Source organism: Pelobates fuscus, chromosome 9, assembly GCF_036172605.1.
Source record: "Pelobates fuscus isolate aPelFus1 chromosome 9, aPelFus1.pri, whole genome shotgun sequence".
Lineage (NCBI taxonomy): Eukaryota > Metazoa > Chordata > Amphibia > Anura > Pelobatidae > Pelobates > Pelobates fuscus.
Genome location: NC_086325.1, coordinates 52,969,674 through 52,991,969, shown reverse-complemented (window position 1 = coordinate 52,991,969; position 22,296 = coordinate 52,969,674). Strand labels below are relative to the sequence as shown.

The window sequence follows — 22,296 nt, the reverse complement described above, 5'->3', positions numbered from 1 at the left end:
ACCGAGCGATTGAAGGGTTTGAAGAAGGAGAGCATGATCAACAGTGTCAAAGGCAGCAGGGAATTCAAGAAGCATTAGTATGGAGTAGTGACCTTTGGATTTAGCTTGTTTGTAACTTTGATAAAAGCAGTCTCAGTAGAGTGGAGAGGGCGGAAGCCAAATTAAAGAGAGTCAAAGAGAGAGTTGGAATTGAGGAAGTGAAACATACGAGTAAAGACAGCTGCGCTGTATGAAGACAATATGAATTTATAATGGAGAAGATCTGACTGGGTGCGAGACTTCCTCCAGGAGCGTTCAGCACAACGAGAGCATCTTTGCAGGTAGCGTGTTGATTTAGTATGCCACGGTTGGGGGCATGCCCTCCTCGAGGAGCATGTTTGGAGCGGGGCTGCAGTGTTCAAGGCAGAGGTGAGTGTAGTGTTATATGTGGAGATGGCCAGTAAGGGACAGGAGAGGGAAGGGATGGATAGCAGTTGTGAATCAATATCAGCTGCTGGAGGTCAATATAATTAAGGTACTTGAGAGCAAACAATAAGAGGTGGTGATCAGAGAGAGGAAATGGAGTGTTGCGGATATTAGGTACTGTACATGCATAAGAGAAAATTAGGTAGAGGGTATTGTCCCACTGCGATAGCCCAAGGGGGGAAGTAATTGAAAGTAGTTTAGAGGCTGCTGAGGTCAAAGGTGGGTTAATGGGAATATTGAAGTCCCCGAGAATTAGGGATGGAATATTAGAAGAGAGGAAATACGGTAGCCAGGCAGCAAAGTGATCTAGAATGAGGAGAGGGCAACCAGAGGGGCGATAAATAACGGCAATGTTAGCAGAGGAGGGTTTGAAAAGGCGAATCAAATGAATTTTGAATAATGGGAAAGAGAGGGAAGTGTGGGTGGGTAGGGGTTTGAAGGAGCAGTGAGGTGAGAAGAGAAACCCTACACCACCACCTTTACATTCAAGGTATCTTGGGTTGTGGATACGTTGAAAACCACCAAAGGATAAAGATGCAGGGGTGGCAGTGTCAGAGGGGGAGAGCCATGTTTCTGTTAAGGCTAGTAAATCTAGGGAATGAGAGATAAAGAGGTCGTGGACAGAAGGGGATTTTGTAATATTGCAAACAGAGCGTGCATTCCAAAGAGCATTATTGAAGGAGGATTTAGAGGAAGAGTAACATGAGATGGTATGAGATTGGTGTGCTTCCTCGAGTTAGTACGTGGTGAGTTTGCTGAGATGGGACCGGGGTTTGGAGAGACATAGCCAGCTGTTAGGAGCAGAAGAATAGAAAGGAAGTGAAGGTGGGAGTAGGATTTGAAAGTTTTGTAGGATAGTATGTATATAGAGGATTTGGGAGGAGTTAAAAGAGATAGGCTGGAAAGGTATATGTAGAGTGCATGGGATGAATAGAGAGGGGAGTAACGTGGAAGTAATGAAGATGGTGTTGCCAGGGACAGGTGAGCAGAAGCATAGGGATGTTTTAGTAATGAGTGAAGTTACTGTGAAAGTGAAAAATAAAAGGGAGAATATTATTTAGAGGAAATGTGTTATTTATAGAATTTTCTAATTTTATTTTACTAATTTTAGGGATTTGGTATGGCTGAACTCTACCTTTATATGTGATGAATGAATCCTTGGTACCGGTCATGTCGATAAATAAAGAGTCCCTGTAATTACCCAACACCCTGAAAGTTGATTAGAACTGCAGCAATTTGTAAAAAATCATCGCCGCTCCAAGTCTGCCCCTCAGATGTCAATCAGGCTGCCATAATTATATGTTGGATAGGAGTTTATGTGGTTAAGAGCAAACCCCATGAACCAGAATGAAACAATCTTGATTGAACATATCTTCTGAGCGAGGGACAATTCTGCCGGTAGCTGCAAGCAGACCCAATGAACAATGTCTGGTGAATTTTAAAAGAATGAAATATTTTATTAAAAAAAAAAAAAAAAAAAAACAATGCGGTGTGCCATCTACATGAAAAATGGGGGTCTCCACAACCTAAAAATATAAAAGACTAAACAATGGAATTTAAATAACGTCCAAAGTAATAATGACTCAGCAAACCAAGTGTTACCATAACCAAAAACTGTTTTTTTACGACACTTGTTTTTGGTTGATATTATTTGTCATTGTTCTATACTAGAATTTAAAACATTTTACAAATTATATAAAATGTAATACTTATTACCGGTAATCTTGTTTAGTTTCCCAGGCTGTAGAGCTATACTGTTTTATGATTTATGCATACATTGACTATATGGGAAAGTCATTAGTATTTGTTTTGAAATGCAGTGTTATAAAACATATGGTTTGAAACAAAATATCAGCTTTCAATCTATTTATCCGCTTTCAAAAAACTGCCATAGTAATCCTTTGAAGATGTGTATTAGAATTGATGGCATTATTCATCTTAATATTCATGTGAAAGAATTGGTTTAAAACATCACAGCAAGAAAGATAGCAGCAATGATTGTCGGCATAATAAGTCCTTGAAACAGATTAAAGATAATTTTGTATATTTTAAAAAAAATGAATTATGTGAATGCCTATCCTATAAGCTTCTATACATTTCAAAGGACAGCTAATGTTGCTAACAAATATTTAAAGGGTTACTATAAACAAGAAACACTGATTTTGGATAGAGTAACCACATTTGTGGTTGTATGCCCACCCCCAACGCAAAATAAATAAATAACTGAAAAGAGGCGCTTTTCCATTGCCATGGCCAAGTTCCCCCATTCATTCTCGCCCGTTCTCGCTCAGTCCTCTTTGGCTGATGTCACAGTCACTCACCGGAGGGGAAGGGCAGACAGAGGGTGGACTGAGGGGAGGAGAGGGGCTGCATTGGTGGGTGTAGCCATTGGCTGTCAGACTCCAATTTTGCACGGAGTTGGTATTACCCTGCCCAGAACTTTTGTTCAGAGCTGGCTAATGACTCACCATGATACTACTGTAGGTGGATTGGTTAATGGCTGTATGTGCCGCGTAACATACAAAATGGCACAATTACCACTTCAAATCTCTAAAAATGGGTCATGGTGCTTGGAGTAACTCTTTAAGGAGAATTATTTCAGACAAAATATATATTGTGTATATATACACACATATTATTGAAAAGTAATTGAATGCGGCTCATATGTTGCGTTTAGATATTTTTTTATGCTTAAATATGTGAATAAAAATAATACTATACTCAATGAAACTAAATTGACAATATCAAGATCACATAAGATTGCCAGGGATCCCCAGTTGCACCGTACAGGATGGGAGAACGATCAGATGAGTTACTATCAGGTCAGAGAGATACCTTACAATAGACAAATATTAGGTCCACCACACTTGGAGCAATTTTTTTTATCCCTCAAATGAAGAAGGGGATCCACTAAGTAGTTCTAATTTTGTGCCTCGTTTTTAATGAAATTCTCTTTTGTACAGATATTTGGGCCACTTTCATACTCAAATAAGACAGTAAGGCCTCAATTTAATATTTTTGGATAACCTTTTCAAATAATTTAATATTTTCATTAAACGTTTAAAATTTTTACAAAATATCTCTCTTACATAAAAATATCAATATATTAAAATTATATTAAAATACTACAATATTTTTTAGAATATGAAATAATTTGAAAAGCTGATCCAAAGTTAAAGGGACACTAGAGTCACCAGAACAACTATAGCTTATTGTTCTGGTTCAGAGAAAGTGCAGTGTTTACATTAAAGCCTAGTGATAACTTCACTGGCCACTCCTCAGATGGCTGTTAGAGATCCTTCCTGGGTCATGGCTGCCTAAAATGCATCCAAACATTCAGTATCCCCTCCCTCTGCAAGCAGACACTGAACTTTCCTCATAGAGATGCATTGATTCAATTAATCTCTATGAGGAGATGCGAATTGGCCAGGGCTGTGTTTGAATTGTGCTGGATCTGCCTCTTTGTCCGTCTCAGCCAATCCTATGGGAAAGCACTGTGATTGGGTCAGGTTACCACTTCTAATGATGTCAGCAGGCAGGTCAAAAGGAAACAGGGACAAAGCCAGCAGCTTCAGGCTTGAATACACGTAAGATTTTAATATAATTAGGGAGGCATGAGTGGGACAGGGGGCTAGATGGTGGTTTTAACCCTATAGGGTCAGGAATACATGTTTGTGTTCCTGACCCTATAGCGCTCCTTTAATTATTTAATCCTAAATTAGCAGATTTTAACTTTACTCCCCCACATCTTGTTTAGTAAATACAGGAAGAAAAAAAAATTGGGGTCAAATTCAGAGATTCATAACATTTAGTAAATTATTCTGAATATATCAGGACTGCAGAAAATCAGTTAGTTAGGCTATGATATTCCGGCAAGGGGGAAGGGGCGTGGAAATATACTTCCTTACTTAGTTGGAAAAAAAAACAAAATATTAAAAAATTTATCCCAAGAAATTGCCAGTGAAACACTATGCCTACAATTTCTTTTAAAACTAAAACAGGATTGTAGACTCCCCGAGCCCCATATACAGTGATTAGAGCAGACATCTGATAAATTGAACAGAATGAGCAGAAACCATTTCAGTTGCAATAGAAGACGCTTATAAACGGATGTTTGGACTCATACCGCAGAACGTTTTGCCTGAGGTTGACAGCCAAAATAATATTTTGTTCCCAGTAAATTGAAATCTACTCCCACATGCTGCCTGAGAGAAGGAGTCTGCGATAACAGACTGGTAAGATCCACAGTTTACACATAAGGGATTTGCTTGTTCAGCTGGTACTACAACATTAATAACTTGAAGACAAAAATCAACTGATGCCTAAATAAAACAACAAGACAGCTCTATCATCAGTTTGTTAACCACAGTGACAAAGTTTGACAGTGCTCTAATACCAGACATTTAAAAATAAAGCTCAGTTCGGCAATTCTTGCACGACATTTAAAAAACAAAATCACAGCAGTTTTGCTGGGACAACTTCCTATTCACTGGGCTGCATTGCTCTTAAGACTATTCATTAAAATAGAACTGTACAAAAAGTGGTATACAAATGCAAAATTTTAAACTAGAATAGCCAATACAATTGCAACCTAAAATTGGAAATCTGTGTGTCAATTTTTCACAATCCCGAGTTTTTATTATGACCATAATTGAATGTGTTAATGTGTAATTTAAGTGTTAATTCTACTCAGAGGGTCACGATAAGAATTCACAGTTCACTAAATTCTGAAATGTCTGAAATAAAATGTGACATTCATATATTAGGTCAAATAGTCAAAATGAAACACTGCAGACTTTGAGAATTTTTCCTAACATTTGAAATCTCAAAAACTCACACTATAGTGAATAATCCTATCGGCAGGGACAAGTCAATTTGCCAATTCCTATTAACGCTGTGAAATCGATTTTATTTCTTATAAGATCAATAAAGCAAAATCACACAAACTATGTACCGTAGAGCAGGCATAGGCAACCTTTGGTACTCCAGATGTTTTGGACTACACCTCCCACGATGCTTTGCCAGCATTATGGGCGATGTAATCCACCACCGTGGAAATCCGCTTTAGATGCATACAATTGACACACCAATGCAATCCGCTTTAGATGCATAAAATTGGCATATCATGGCAATCACTTTTAGATGCATAAACTTGGCACATCATGGCAATCAGCTTCAGAAGCATACAATTGGCACACCGTGGAAATCCGCTTTAGATGCATACAATTGGCACACCATGGCAATCCGCTTAAGATGCATACAATTGGCATACCATTGCAATCAGTTTTAGATGCATAAAATTGGTACATCATTGCAATCAGTTTTAGAGGCATACAATTGGAACATCATGACAGCTTTAAATACATAAACTTGGCACACCATGGCAATCAGCTTTAGATGCATACACTTGGCATATCATGGCAATCACTTTTAGATGCATAAACTTGGCATATCATGGCAATCACTTTTAGATGCATAAACTTGGCACATCATGGCAATCAGCTTCAGAAGCATACAATTGGCATACCATTGCAATCACTTTTAGATGCATAAAAGTGGTACATCATGGCAATCAGTTATAGAGGCATACAATTGGAACATCATGACAGCTTCAAATACATAAACTTGGCACACCATGGCAATCAGCTTTAGATGCATAAACTTGGCATATCATGGCAATCACTTTTAGATGCATAAACTTGGCACATCATGGCAATCAGCTTCAGAAGCATACAATTGGCACACCGTGGCAATCCGCTTTAGATGCATACAATGGCATACCATTGCAATCAGTTTTAGATGCATAAAATTGGTACATCATGGCAATCAGTTTTAGAGGCATACAATTGGAACATCATGACAGCTTTAAATACATAAACTTGGCATACCATGGCATCAGCTTTAGATGCATAAAAACCTGGCATATCATGGCAATCACTTTTAGATGCATAAACGTGGCACATCATGGCAATCAGTTTCAGAAGCATTCAATTGGCACACCATTGCAAACAGTCAGATGCATAAAATTGGCACACCATGGCAATCAGCTTTAGATGCATAAAATTGGCATAACATGGCAGTTTTAGAGGCATAATTTTGATATATCATGGCAGTTTTAGAGGCAGAAACTTTACACATCATGGCAATCAGTTTTAGAGACATACAACTGCTTACTCACAAACTCAGAATCAGAAATTTTGTTGTCCTGCTCTTTCATCCAGGCACCTCACGTTGATTATCCTAGTGGTGGAACTAATGTAGAGAGGACCGTGGTGCAAGTATGTTTTCTGGGCCCCCATCTAGTGAAAGTGTGGCCAAAAGGTAGATCTCCATCTGTCGGAGAACTTCAACAATAATATGCCAGATGGAGATCTACCATTTGCACATCATTGCAGGGTTATATTTGTGAGCAGTGTTTGAATGCATGTTTTTGTATTAAGTATATGTGTGCATGTATGAGTGTATTTGTATGTACTGCTGCTATTGGAATGTAGTGGTGTACTTGTTTGTATATGTAGTGTAGGACTTTAAATGCAGGTGTGCTTTTTGTGTGTAGTGTTGGTGTTTGAATGAAGGGGTGTTTGTAGATCATTTTAGTGTTTTAATGCAGGGGTGTATTTGTATGTAATGTTTGCGTTTGATTGCAGTGTGTGTGTGTGTGTAGTGGATGCAGTGTGTGTATATTGTGTTTATAAAATATACATATACACAATGTGTGTTTCAATGTAAGCATGGTTTTTGTATGGAGTATGTGTGCAGTGTATACACACACACACAGACACACAAATACACACATTGACACAGCGATACACACAATGACACTTAGTTTCCCACACACAGATACACAGACACTCATGTACACAGATACACACAGACACACAAATACACACACACACACTGACACAAAAGGACACGCAGAGACAGGAGGTGAGGGTGACAGTGTGGGAGGGAGTGTGTGTACTGGTAACAGTGTGGGTGGCAGTGTGAGAAAGGGTTACAGTGGGTGGGCAGGGGGAGAAAGGGTTACAGTGTGGGGGGGCAGGGGGAGAAAAGGCGACAGTGGGGGGGCAGGGGGAGAAAAGGTTACAGTGTGGGGAGAGGGGCAGGGAGAGAAGGGGTTACAGTGGGGGGAGGGGGGCAGGGAGAGAAGGGGTTACAGTGGGGGTAGGCAGAGAATGGGTTACAGTGGGGGAGGGGGCAGGGAGAGAAGGGGTTACAGTGGGGGTAGGCAGAGAAGGGGTTACAGTGGGTAGGGTAGGCAGAGAAGGGGTTACAGTGGGGAGGGGAGGCAGAGAAGGGGTTAGAGTGGGGGGTAGGCAGAGAAGGGGTTAGAGTGGGGGGTAGGCAGAGAAGGGGTTACAGGGGGGGAGGGCAGGCAGAGAAGGGGTTACAGTGGGGGGAGGGCAGGCAGAGAAGGGGTTACAGGGGGGAGGGCAGGCAGAGAAGGGGTTACAGGGGGGAGGGCAGGCAGAGTAGGCGTTACAGTGGGGGAGGGGGCAGGCAGAGAAGGGGTTACAGTGGGGGAGGGGGGCAGGCAGAGAAGGGGTTACAGTGGGGGGAGGAGGGCAGGCAGAGAAGGGGTTACAGTGGGGGGAGGAGGGCAGGCAGAGAAGGGGTTACAGTGGGGGGGAGGGCAGGCAGAGAAGGGGTTACAGTGGGGGGAGGGGGGCAGGCAGAGAAGGGGTTATAGTGGGGGGAGAGGGCAGGCAGAGAAGGGGTTACATTGGGGGGAGGGGGTCAGACAGAGAAGGGGTTACAGTGGGGGGGGGAGGAGGGCAGACAGAGAAGGGGTTACAGGGGGAGGGGGGCAGAAAGAGAAGGGGTTACATTGGGGGGGAGGGGGGCAGGCAGAGAAGGGGTTACAGGGGGAGGGGGGCAGGCAGAGAAGGGGTTACAGGGGGGAGGGGGGCAGAAAGAGAAGGGGTTACAGGGGGGAGGAAAGAGAAGGGGTTACATTGGGGGGGAGGGCAGGCAGAGAAGGGGTTACAGGGGGGCAGACAGAGAAGGGGTTACATTGGGGGGGAGGGGGGCAGAAAGAGAAGGGGTTACATTGGGGGGGAGGGTGGCAGACAGAGAAGGGGTTACATTGGGGGGAGGGTGGCAGACAGAGAAGGGGTTACATTGGGGGGAGGGTGGCAGACAGAAGGGGTTACAGTGGGGGGAGGAGGGCAGGCAGAGAACGGGTTACAGTGGGGGGGAGGGCAGGCAGAGAAGGGGTTACAGTGGGGGTAGGGGGGCAGGCAGAGAAGGGGTTATAGTGGGGGGAGGGCAGGCAGAGAAGGGGTTACATTGGGGGGAGGGGGTCAGACAGAGAAGGGGTTACAGTGGGGGGGGAGGAGGGCAGACAGAGAAGGGGTTACAGGGGGAGGGGGGCAGAAAGAGAAGGGGTTACATTGGGGGGAGGGGGGCAGGCAGAGAAGGGGTTACAGGGGGAGGGGGGCGGGGGGCAGAAAGAGAAGGGGTTACATTGGGGGGGGAGGGCAGGCAGAGAAGGGGTTACAGGGGGGCAGACAGAGAAGGGGTTACATTGGGGGGGAGGGGGGCAGACAGAGAAGGGGTTACATTGGGGGGAGGGTGGCAGACAGAGAAGGGGTTACATTGGGGGGGAGGGTGGCAGACAGAGAAGGGGTTACATTGGGGGGGAGGGGGCAGGCAGAGAAGGGGTTACAGGGGGGCAGACAGAGAAGGGGTTACATTGGGGGGGGAGGGCAGGCAGCGAAGGGGTTACAGTGGGGGGAGGGGGCAGGCAGAGAAGGGGTTACGGGGGGAGGGGGGCAGACAGAGAAGGGGTTACAGGGGGAGGAGGGGGCAGAGAAGGGGTTACAGTGGGTGGGGGGGTGGGGGGAGGACAGAGAAGGGGTTACATTGGGGTGGGGGGAGCATTGTTTGGGCTCTGTGCCCTACCTTCTTTAAACATCCCTGGTGGTCCAGTGTCTCCCTGGTGGTCCGTTGGGGTAACTCTCCTGTCTCGGCTCCGCCGGGTGCAGAGCTGCAGACAGTGTAATAAAAGTCTCGCGAGCTCCCTGAGTGTTGCCATGGTAACGCTCTGGGAGCTCGCGAGACTTTTATCACACGGTCTGCAGCTCTGCACCCGGCGGAGCTGCAGACCGGAGCTGCTGGGCAGACTGACTGGAGGGAGCCCGGCGGCATACAGGGCAAACCGCCGGGCTCCCTCCTGGTGTCAGTCTGCCTGACTGCCGGCGGCCCTGGATGTGTGGGTCAGCGCGACCCACTGGGGATCGCCCTGCGACCCACCAGTGGGTCGCGACCCACACTTTGGGAACCGCTGACCTAGAGGAAGCAGACATCCTTCACTGCAGATAGCGACTGATCCTAAAGAGGAAGCACAAACCTATGCAAGAGATTTTACTTTTACGATTAAGCGCCACTACAGAAATTATGTTTGCATGCATCATGTGTCTGCCTCATGAAAGACTATTTGCATTTAACTCATTTGTATGTGCAAAACACAAAATTTTTATAAATATCTAGCTAAATCCAAACTAGATTCTACACTAGAAAGCAATTACTAAACAAATTGTCAATAAGAACATTAAAATGTATCGTGATGTAAGGGTTTTCAAGCTCAAAAAGGCTTGAGACCCAGGTCCAGAATACATATCCCAATGGCTCGCATAGCTGCACTTTATATGTGTGTGCCAATGGGATATAGGTTTAACCCCTTAAGGACCAAACTTCTGGAATAAAAGGGAATCATGACATGTCACACATGTCATGTGTCCTTAAGGGGTTAAACTCCTATTATTCTATTGCTCTGTAATTGCTACCAGACTGGTTGGCACAGTGGATTACAAAAGGAAAAATTAGTCTCCTAAAAGGAGAAAAATTATAGATGGATTGGCGCTAAACAGTAAGAACAGCAACTACCCCCAGTGTCTAAAATCACTCAAAGACACTACACAATAGTGAAATAACAATATACAAAGTGGGGGGGGGGGCAGGGGGGGGTGCAGGTGAAAAGAGGTGAAAAGAGAACAAAATGAATACTTCTATTCAATATTCGTTATTCTTGTAGATAATCATAAATATATAACAATATACACATAGCATAATACTGTATATATGTAAAAATGATGTGTAATAGAGGTAATGGGTCACTCACGATATATAGAGCCTAGAATAGCAAGCTCTAACTGTGATCACTTGTGAAAAATCCGCTTTTTCAGGCTATACACACGGTCTTCTTGTAGTATTAGATGTCCTCTCCCCAGTGTATAAAGGATAAATGCCAAACCAGGATGAATGAGGTACAAAGAATTTTACTCCAATAAAAACAAATATACAATAAAAGATCCGCGGTAAAAACAAACAAACAAATAAATAAATAACAGTGTATAGATTGAATGTTACTAGAGGCCTATTATTGTGCTGTTCTTGCCCAACAGGTGACTATAGTTTCACGAACACCCTCTCATTTGTCATGAGGTTAATTAATGTTTTACTCATTAGTTGCATTTCTAATTTTATCAATTTGTTGTGTTGGAATCCTGTTCAACAAGGAGACTGAATGGTCGGTTTCCTATACTAATTGAAGCTCCATGGGTCATTGAGAAGCTGTGAGAATGAATAAAAACAACCAGAGACATGACTGGTATTGGAGCTATACTTGACTTAAAGGAAAGGATGCTTTAACTGAGCTAACAACAATGCCTCTCGTTTTTACCGATCAATATGGTGCTTGATACTGAAGAACACGCATTTCAGAATAGTCTAATGCAGTGGTGCCATTGGAGTCCTAATTTGAAAGCTACAAAACAAGCATACATGACATCACCTTGGAGACTCAGTCTTTAATTGTAAAGTAAGCTCATTGACTCATCCTTCAAATGTGGTATAATGTGAAAAAAAATAGAAAATTTGTAAGGGTAAAGTGCAATTCCCATAACGCCTAGCCAGGTATATACACATTTTTATAAACCACCAGTTATCCCATCTTAGACCACCCCCATTTATCAATCAGTAGCCCACACAAGCAAAAATACATTTTGCAAAAAAACATTCACTAGACTTTCCAGTGTAAAATGGGTCTCCATTGCACCGTGGAAGGCAGGGGCCATACAGTAACCAATCACTAGACGTGTAACCAATGGATTACGCAGTGACTCTTGTAACCACTGGGTGATCCAATAGAGAGAATATATATAAATCAATCATACAAAATCTAGTGCACTCACTCACTAAAGCAATTTTGAGTCTCACAGAATGTAACAGTTTTATTTAAAAACACCTAGTTAAAAATAATGTGGTTTAGTTACATTATATGAGGATATATTGCATAAGCCCGCCACAACGACAATGTATCCCAATCTTAGCAGGTCCTACTGCATGTTCAGGTGAGTGCAGTCTCTTGGTTTCATCTATATGTGATTAGATGTCGATGTGATTTAACCTATTCTTGGGAAATAGACCTATTTCTTTGAATAATAATACCAGTAAGTGTCTTTCTTCTTGGATATATTTATGTTACTTGGATGAAAGAGCACCATGGCAAGTAATATATAGTGTGGTGGACCAAATATATATACACACACACACATCTCCAGGCCGTGCACAGACCAATCTGTGCACGGCCTGGATTGACTACAAGAAAGCCTATGAAAGAAATTATCCAGGCACTCAAGGAATTAAAGCCAGAGGCAGGTTTAAGGAAACAAAAAAAGAACAGCAACGTTTCGTCTTTGTCCTCTTCCACTCCTCCATGACGACATCACGGAGCTGGTGGATGTCAGAGACCTTGTGAATGAAAACCCCTTCACCCTTGCAGTAGTGAGAGCACTGTTAAAGTTAGATTTCTGTGGGAAAGGCAAGTCTTATGGCTTGACTGGTGTGCAGATTAAATGCAATCCAGACAGCATAGTGTGAGCTTTATCTTAGTGAACCGCATGGCAATCGCAAAAAAAAAAAAAAAAAAAAAGTACCGATGGTTTTCACCAGGTTACCCCAAGCATGTATAATGTAGATAACAAGTAATTATGAGAAATTCACTAGTTAATCAAACAAAACATGTGTCTAATACATAGATTAATCAGAGTGCCACCAAAAGTACAAGTGTAGGATCACATAGTGTATAGACAACACATAAACACAATAATAATTGTTCATATAACACCAATGACTAGTGAGAGCTACATTTCTTAGAATACTGAATGCTTTTCACACGAGACATATGTGCATGTAACAAATATTTGTAGATACAGTAATTGCATCAGTAAACATTTATATTCCAAGACTATTAATGGCTCATAAGACATTTATAATGTAAAACTTAATCCTGCAGGGGTAGGCAACCCTCGGCACTCCGGATGTTGTGGACTACATCTCCCAATAATGCTCTTACAGCCATAATGCTGGCAAAGCATCATGGGAGGTGTAGTCCAAAACGCCTGGAGTGCCGAAGGTTGCCTAATGTATAAAAACTTGCCGTCACTCTTAGTATAGTTTGTGTAAACTCTGCGGCTGGATGCTGGGGTGATTCTGGATACACCTACGATTACTTTCGAGGATTCTTCACTCTCTTGATTTCATAAGTGAATCAAATTCGTACACATCAGGTAAACTCTAGGTATGTTATGTTTTTTTATATTTGCAGATCTATATTTTCTAGACATTTGGCTCTTTCCAACACACCATATATATGAAATTATTTGCAGATGAAAATGAGGCTGTCATTGAACACATTATGACAGGGGTAGGCAACCTACGGCACTAGTGCCATGCACGGCACTCGAGGTGTCTTTGCACGGCACTCAAGGCTGCTAGAGTCAAACAGGCTCTGGCCTATCAGGAGTCCCAGTAAAACTTCAGATACCTGCTAATCCGAAAAGGTGGTGAACGACAATCCTCAATTTATGCATTGCAGCACGTAGAGGTAGTGATCTCAGATCACTTCCTCCCAGCACTTGTGAATAGGAAGCCACTCTGTAGTAGAGCAGCTCGCAGTTGCTGTTGCAGCTCCTGTCCTTGACCTGTACCTGGCCGGACTAGTCCCCACTGGAACCCAGGGAAGCAACCCACACTGCTAGATATACACAGAAATGCAGAATAACCCTCCCCTCATACAAATAATACGGACAGCCCACACACAAACATACACACAATCCGCACAAACGAAACACCACTAACAATCCACATACATGCACACAACCCCACATGCAATACCCCAAACAGCCCCCACACACTACCAAACACACACTTTGACATATCCATCCACACACACACACACAATTCCACAAGCAGCACCCATACACAGCTTACATTCATATGTATCATACACAATACCATAAACTACTCATGAACATAAGCAATATAATAGCTCATATACGCAGGGCCTTCTTTAACGCTGGGCAAACTGGGCGCCTGCACCGTGAGCCCTGCTGGCCTCAACTATTTCTAACCCTCTGGGCTGGTAATATGCACACTTAGGAGGCCCACCAGGTGGCCCATGCACAAAGGGCCACCCGCTGGGCTTCTGTCAGCAGGGACCCGGTCACACGCTGAGGTGCTTTAACAGCGCGAGCGGGCCCCTTGCTTTTCGGCAGCAGGCTGGGAGGAAGTGACGGCCACGCATCACTTCCTCCCACAAAGAGAGGAGCGCGCAGGAAAGAAGAGTAGGCAGATTGGAGGGGGGTTGGCCAAGAGCTCTAGACCCCAACTCCCAACGCCTTCAGCCACCAGCAGGAAAGGTAGGAAACTGGAGGGTGAGTTTTAAAGTGTATGTCTGTGTCAGTATGTCTGTCAGTGTGTGTGTGTCAGTATGTCTTTGTGTGTCAGTATGTCTTTGTGTGTCAGTATATCTGTGTGTGTGTGTGTGTGTGTCAGTATGTTTGTATGACAGCATGTCTGTGTGTGTGTCAGTATATGTGTGTGTGTGTGTGTGTGCTTGCAATCACGCCAACACCACATACAAACATATTCCACAAAAACTGCTTAGTGCTAAATACAGACCTGCAAACATGACTAAATGGTAGAGCCCCAGCTGTCAATGCTATTCTAGAGTTGCACGACAGATGGGGATCTACCTTTTAATCACCCGTGCAACAGGGAGACCGCCAAGAATTCTTGCACCTCTCTACTTTAGGTCCGCCACTGTGTTGAGGTGGAGGATGTGATTGCACGCCTGGGAAGGGGGGACAGGGTCCAGGGGGCCCTAAGCAAATGCTTTGCCCAGGGTCCAGTCATTATTAAAGACAGCCCTGCATATATACGCACAAATACAACGATACAATGCAATTACAGTAAAAATAACACATGCAGAATAAGGCAGCATACACACCTCGATTTATAAAAAAATAGGACCGGCACGCTACGGGACATCACAATCCTATATCGGCACAGTGCTGCTAAAAGGTTGCCTACCCCTGCATTATAAAGTTGCTTTGATACTACAAGGAGGGAAAAGGGTGATAATCAGATTGGGACAGGGTGCATGATTTAAGGTTGTCAAGTTGAGACTAGCTCAGTTACAAAGGCTGAGTTAGAGAGAAATCGACTTGAATAATTTTAGGCCAAAGTAAGTATAAATGGAAAGAGGGAAAAAAGGTAAAACTCATTTTTTTTATATTTTAAATTGGATTGAGTAGTCTAAAGTATAATTCTTTTGTCGATTCCCAATATAGTGAATAAATCAGTAAAAAATTGAAGTGACAATAGGACATGAACCATTTTATGCTAGTAGATAAAAGACAGTGTATACATTTAGCTCTCACTTAAATTACTTACTAACCTTATGCAACAAAACAACAAACGTTTCTCAGAGCAAAGTATTTACATTACTAAAATACCAAGGTGTATATATATAGCCCCCCTGCTTCGGTGAAGTTAATTGCAATTAACTGATAGCAAAGGCAGTTTGAAGGGTAAAGTGCAATTCCCATGACGCCTAGCCAGGCAAACACACATTTTTATAAACCACCAGTTATCCCTTCTTAGACCACCCTCATTTATCAATAAGTAGCCCACACAAGCATTAAACCATTTAATATCATTGATTTGGTTAGTGCCTGGAATGTCTGGCGCCGTCTCTCCATTCAGGGTTTATCCATTTTGGATCAGTTTAACAAGGAATGAGGGTCCCTAGTCACCCACAGCCAGGCACGTACTGGAGGAATAGCTAAGGCAAAGATTATACACTTTTTTTTCATGGTCATGCTTCCTCATTAGCCCAAGCAGCATTTAAACATTAGAAAATGGTTTATTACTAAATGGAAGAAGAATGGCACCAGCGAACACCAGATACTATAACCACCTCCATGAGATGAAGCAGTTATAGTGCCTAGAGTGTCCACTTGGCTGAAAAGGAAGGCAAAGGATTGCAGTGACCGCTTGACCATGCCACAAGTACTCAGGTGGGCAACCAGAGGGGATGGTGGTGGGCTACTTATCACTAATACCAGCCTTGTCAAAAAAGAAGCAATGAATTACTGCCAAGCTCTGATTCAAATAGTGTTATCCAAGATTATTAACTTTTTAAAAAAAAAATATATATATATATATATATATATATATATATATATTTTTTTTTCTTTAGTTCCTAAAATATTTTAATTATAATGGATAGAAGGGGAAAAAATATATAAAAAGCAAACTGCAGATTGTGGTCCTGTGACTTCTCGTTTTAGAATACATTTCTACATATGAAGATTTGAAAAGCGGATTTACAAATAGCACGATGGACTTTTAAGGGACTATTTATGGACTTTTTTTATATTTTACGCATATAAGCAGATTATGCGTTGAGCACATTGTTCTTGAAGTATAAAGGGATTTTATTTGCTCATTTTTTTTCTGTTAATTTTACCACTTTTTTTTTTTTTTTTTTTTTTTAACACCTGTTTAATGTTTCCTTTTTGTTCTTTTATTTCTCATATCAGCTCTGGGCTTATTATTATTTACTGGCTCTAAATGTCTTTTGATATAACTTGTACCAAGGGTGTTATATAGTCACTATCAGACACGTTTGAGTGATATTTAGTGGATGACGCCTGTTTCCATTTATAATTTTTTGGGGGTGACTTTACTTTGATTATTTTCCTTAAAGAAACTGTGATACGCGAAAAGTGTGAGACAATGTATAATATGCATTATATGCAAATTTACCACAGCAATATGTTCAGTTCTGAAACCAATAAACCTATGGAAGGTTATATGGTATACGTTTGGGGTACCACAAACTGTGTATAATTGACCTTATATGTATAGAGCCCCAGTTCGCACTCAATACAGCGCAGTATAAGTCTAGGAGGATGGGGATATATGTCCTTATTTGTTCCAAAAGTATCTTAATGGTAGCTTGTCCAAGTATATCGATACCTTTCAAAAGGATACAAAATGCACACATAGCGTAATATTGCGCAATTAATAAAAAAATAAAATAAACAAAAACACTCCCCAAATGGAACCCTTACATAAAATTAATGTGGTACTGTTTCCAATAACCACACAAACAGCATTGTAACAATATTGTGCAGATGTTACCACTCGGTCTGATGGACGTCTCTGCACACAGACCGGGATGGAACTCCCACAAAACGGAAGGACGTCCGCACTGCACACAGCTGTGTTTCCCTAGAGGCTCTGGATGCCGCTCTCCATCAACGCGTTTCGCCCGCTTCCTGTGGGCTTTGTCAAGATAGGAGGCGGCGATCGGTAGTGGTATATATAGGATTCATATCGTTATCCCAATATCTTAGATTTAAAGTCACAGTGTCTTATTAATTCATTCAACATTAAAAGTTGATAAAAATTTTGATGTTTCCGTCTCCTTGTTCGTAAACAGTATATTAGCATGTAACAACATTTCTGGTATTCGATAAATGTTAAATCTTTACGTATCCTAACATATTGCACACTATTCCTTATCGTATTGCTAATTACATAACTGTATCCAACGGTATTCAGTACACACAGATTTAAACCGTCCACGTCTGAACATATTGAGGAATTATTCAAAATACACTAAATGGGATATTCTCGTAAAAATCATATTTTACCATACAATAAGTCATAAATTAAAACAGTATGAGATCAGTGTAAGTGGGGGAATTGTAATTGTACAGATATCTTGTTAAAAATTCTATAAAATTGTCTTAAAATTCCACTTTATAAACAGTTTAAACCTTAAAGGAACCCACCTGTCAATCAATTATTTGGCACAGACTCTATGCCAAAGAACGCATTAAGAAAGGAGAGCAGGAGAACACCCACAGGTGGTTGTTCTGCTCTCCAAGCATGGAAATCACAATCACCGGTTGCCATGGTAACTCAACCATATGCTACTAGTATTGGCTAGGGAGTATAGGAATGGAGTGACATTTAGACACCAGCATGCTAGCAACAAAGCCAACATGTCGGCGTCATGGAGTAGGTTTGCACTGCTTGGGGAAGCAAATTGGAAATGACTTTGAAAGGAGCAACGGAGTACCAGAGGTGGGACAAAGAGCCACGAGAGCAGAGGGTAAGGCAAGGCTGTGACAGGTTCCCTTTAAGGAAATAAGCGCTCAGGACTTTGAGAAACCATAACAACGTCATTTAGATTAAATTCGTAATGGTGCCAGGAGTGTTCCATTAAATGCAATGCTCGCTCTATATCAAAACGAATATAAAACGTACAGTGAGCTTGGTTTTTTTTTTTTTTTTTTTTACACAAAGCAGTGATTTGTGGTCATTGAAAACCGGATCTAAAAATTCAAGATAAATGAAACTACAGCTCAGTGAGAATTTCACCATCAGCTTTGTGGCTTAAAGGAACACTATAGTGTCAGGAATACAAACATGTATGGGTACATAGAGGAAGCATACAGAGAAGAGAAGAAATGAAACTGTGTCTATTTCTCCTCCTCCACAGGTTTGCCCGGTCTTTGTCTCGTGTAAAATGGATCAAAGTTGTAAATTGCTAAATCTAAAATAATTTAAAGAAAATGAAGCATGTCTGGAAAAAGGCAGACACGTTTCATGTGATTTCCGATGTGATTTCAATGGTGTAAACTGCAGAGAAATTACTGTTCTTTTTTTAGAATAAATTATAGCGGACAGTGTCAATCATACTGGTGGTCCTTACATATAAAAAGTATTGGACCAACTTGTACAGTGTTTATGAAAGAACATCAAAATCATCAGATAGCTTTAAACAATTTGGCTGAATTAAAATATATGGTTTAAGTGCAAATATATTTCTGAATAATATAAATGAATAGTTTGTAACTTTTTACTATTTGATATCAATAACTATCAAGGTCTTCAAATGAAATCATCTGATAATCGCTCTCTCTTGTGAAAGTACATGGTTATTTCAAACGTGTTAATGCAATCCAGATCATATACCCGCCACATGCTGAGATCTGATCTTAATAACATAATCACAACAGAAGATAAATAGTTTGATACGGGTCGCTCAGTAATCCCAATTCCTTTCAGATGAAGGATTAGCTATCTGTTGCAGTGAACTAAACCAACAGAAATGTTGACAGCACAAAATTCCTGCATATTGTAAAACACAACACATCCAAATTGTTTGTTCCTCCCAAAAGATTTCACCCACCACGTTGTTAAAACGGCATACTATAACCCCATTCACTAGCTGTGCTATGTAAGAGCGGCAAATACCCAAGTTAGTTAAATTTTTGTTTCGTTTTTGTTTGGGCCATGGGGCAGGTAATTAACGTGCACAGTTATACCATTGAATAATCTAAAATCCAAAGTAGCATTTAACAGCTCACATGTAAATGGCTCATGAAATATACATTTTAAGTAACATTTAACCTATCTGTACGTATGTATTTATTTCAAGCCGGTTTGTGAAAGGGGAGCTATTGATTGGCTTAGATAGCGATGCTCTCGGCCAATCAGAGGTTGCCTTGTCTGAGGCTTCCTGATCCAATCTTCAGTCAAAAGTACTAGCAACTAACCGACCGTGGATTCAACACTTTGGGGTTAAACCATTTGTTAATGGTTTAAACCCCCAAAGTTAAGCAGGTATTAGGGCCCTCCTGGCACCATAACTACGTCTGGCACCAGAAGGGTTAAACGCTGTATGTGCAGTGATTTATAGAAAAACGCTTCACATACAGACTCCAGGCACCGTGACCACTTCACTCAAATGACATGGTCATGGTAACTCTTCGAATGTAAATTGGCTAAATAAGCATACGGACGTCAACTAACTAATATAACAAACACTTATTAAACCAGCGAATAGCATATTTTGGGCAAGATAGTTATCCTGGAATGCGGAAATCAATAATTTTTTATTTTTTTTTTATTTATTTTTTTAAATCAACTTGCCTATTTTGATCTAGAATTAAAAATTTAATTCCCCTGCTCAATTTACCACACTGTCTGTTTTGGTGAATAAACCTGTGATAATAGCAGGATGTAAAATGGCTAAGCCATGCCAGGTGTTACCGATATTTTAAAGAAGCAGGGTCATTTAGCCCTGTATCCTACAGTTTAGCTCAAGGATGGCACTAGCTTCATTAGGTTGGTGTAAGCTTCCATTTTGCCCCCACAGATCTAAATCTGCAGATTCATCTCTAGGCCTTAGGTACAGACACGTGAGCCTTTTACACCAAGAATGAACCAGTTGAATTCTGCTTCTCATGCCATCCCCCCCGTCAATCACCTTGCCAGAGTAGTGTATCCATTATGGTTTATATGGACCGGTTAAATATTGCAGTTACTTAAGGCTTAGTAAGCCAAATGTGTTTTATAAATAAAAGATAGGAAACACAATAGGACTACTGCCTGTGTCCGTCTGTGCTGTTAGTTATCCAATAAATGATGAGCGAACAATTAACCCCAAATAGTCGAGTCAGAAACAGAGAAAGAGACATTTTTCAAGTTGGAGAAACTGGAATTAAGACATCATTCACTGCGGTTTTCGGATACCAACATTAATGGGACAATTACTAAATAGAATGTTGTAGCAAATAGAAAAATTATCTGCTAATTTTAGGCATCAGTAGCCAATGCTGTGACTACGACAGAGTTTAAGAATTTTCACAATTTGGCTAATTTAGCCTAAATTCTTTTTACATTAGTTTTTTTTCCCATTTACTACAATTCAGTGTTTTAAGAACAAAAAATACATAAAAAGATACAAATTAATAAAATGACTAAGGCAGGATTTCACGGTTTTAAAACACTAGAACTATGGTTTCCAAATATTGTGTATGTGAATATAAACATATAGCCAACAGATACTGAGCAACACTGTGCATACATCGGGGATTGCTGCCATCTGGCTCTCAAAATGTTGTGGAATGCCTTCCCCATGATTCTCAGGCAGTCATGATCATATAGGTAATACTGTACTATAAATAGATTGCTGCCATTTGAAATTCCTAATGCTGAGCAATACTGTCCAAATAACTCTCAGCCAGACATGATAATAGCTGGTAATACCGACAACAGAGAAGTGATTGCTGCCATTTTACTCTCTGCTGTGGCATACCATCCCTATCATTCTTAGCCAACAATTGTAACAGACAATTGTAATAATGAGCATAGAGCAGTAATTGTTGATATATAGTACTCCAATACCCTCCCCATTAATCTCAGCCAGACATGGTATGGGATGAATACTATTTACAGTGCCGTGATTGCTCTCCTTTGCACTACTGTTCCCATGAAGCTTAGCCACCACTAGAAGACAGAGAAAGCCCTATGAGTATGCAGCTTGCTTTCAATGTAATTAGGGGGATAAAGAGCACTGAGCCCCTCATCCACAGCCAATACAGGACATTGAGCCCATCACCCACAGCCAACACAGGGCACTGAGCCCATCACACACAGCCAACACAGGGCACTGAGCCCATCATACACAGCCAACACAGGGCACTGAGCCCATCACACACAGCCAACACAGGGCACTGAGCCCATCACACACAGCCAACACAGGGCACTGAGCCCATCACACACAGCCAACACAGGGCACTGAACCCATCACACACAGCCAACACAGGGCACTGAGCCCTTCACACACAGCCAACACAGGGCACTGAGCCCATCACCCACAGCCAACACAGGGCACTGAGCCCATCACCCACAGCCAACACAGGACACTGAGCCCATCACCCACAGCCAATACAGGACACTGAGCCCATCACACACAGTTAACACAGGACACTGAGCCCATCACACACAGCCAATACAGGACACTAAGCCCATCATTCACAGCCAATACAGGACACTAAGCTCATCACCCACAGCCAATACAGGACACTGAGCCCAGGACACTAAGCCCATCACCCACAGCCAATACAGGACACTGAGCCCATCACCCACAGCCAATACAGGACACTGGGCCCATCATCCACAGCCAATACAGGGCACTAAGCCCATCACACACAGCCATACCATGTTGCTCTTACCTTTCCAACACACAGTGAGCAGAGCCAAGCTCAGCAGTAAGGGCGAGGCACGGGCAGCCATCATGCAATCACTGGGGGTCCCTGGGGGTCTCTGCAATAAAAGGCCAGATCCACCTATACACAGGGACAGCACTTACAGCCTCAGCGGCCAGGCAGGGCGGCCACAGCCAGGGAGTTGGGAGGGGGGAGGGAGGAGGGAGGAGGGGGCTGTGTGGGAGGGGGGAGAGGGACCCGCCCAGACTATGGCTGATCTGGTTACAGTGCATTGCATTTCTATAATAGTAACACTGCATCACCATCTAACTACACTCTATCACCATCTATCATCACTGCATCACCATCTATCATCACTGCATCACCATCTAACTACACTGCACTGCCATCTAACTACACTGCATCACCATCTAACTACACTACACTGCCATCTAACTACACTGCACTGCCA

The 22,296-nt window shown here is 42.1% G+C and overlaps 1 protein-coding gene across 3 annotated transcripts in view; it reads right to left on the bottom strand.

The window, feature by feature from the left end:
* CD99L2 (CD99 molecule like 2) overlaps positions 1-22,027 on the bottom strand; it is a 76,967-nt gene extending 54,940 nt beyond the window's left edge. For all 3 annotated transcript variants that reach the window (XM_063431965.1, XM_063431967.1, XM_063431966.1), the window contains exon 1: positions 21,852-22,027. In XM_063431965.1, coding sequence (XP_063288035.1) covers positions 21,852-21,915 — 64 coding nt within the window. In that variant the 5' untranslated portion in view covers positions 21,916-22,027. The remainder of the gene's footprint in view (positions 1-21,851) is intronic.
* Positions 22,028-22,296: the final 269 nt, after the last annotated feature.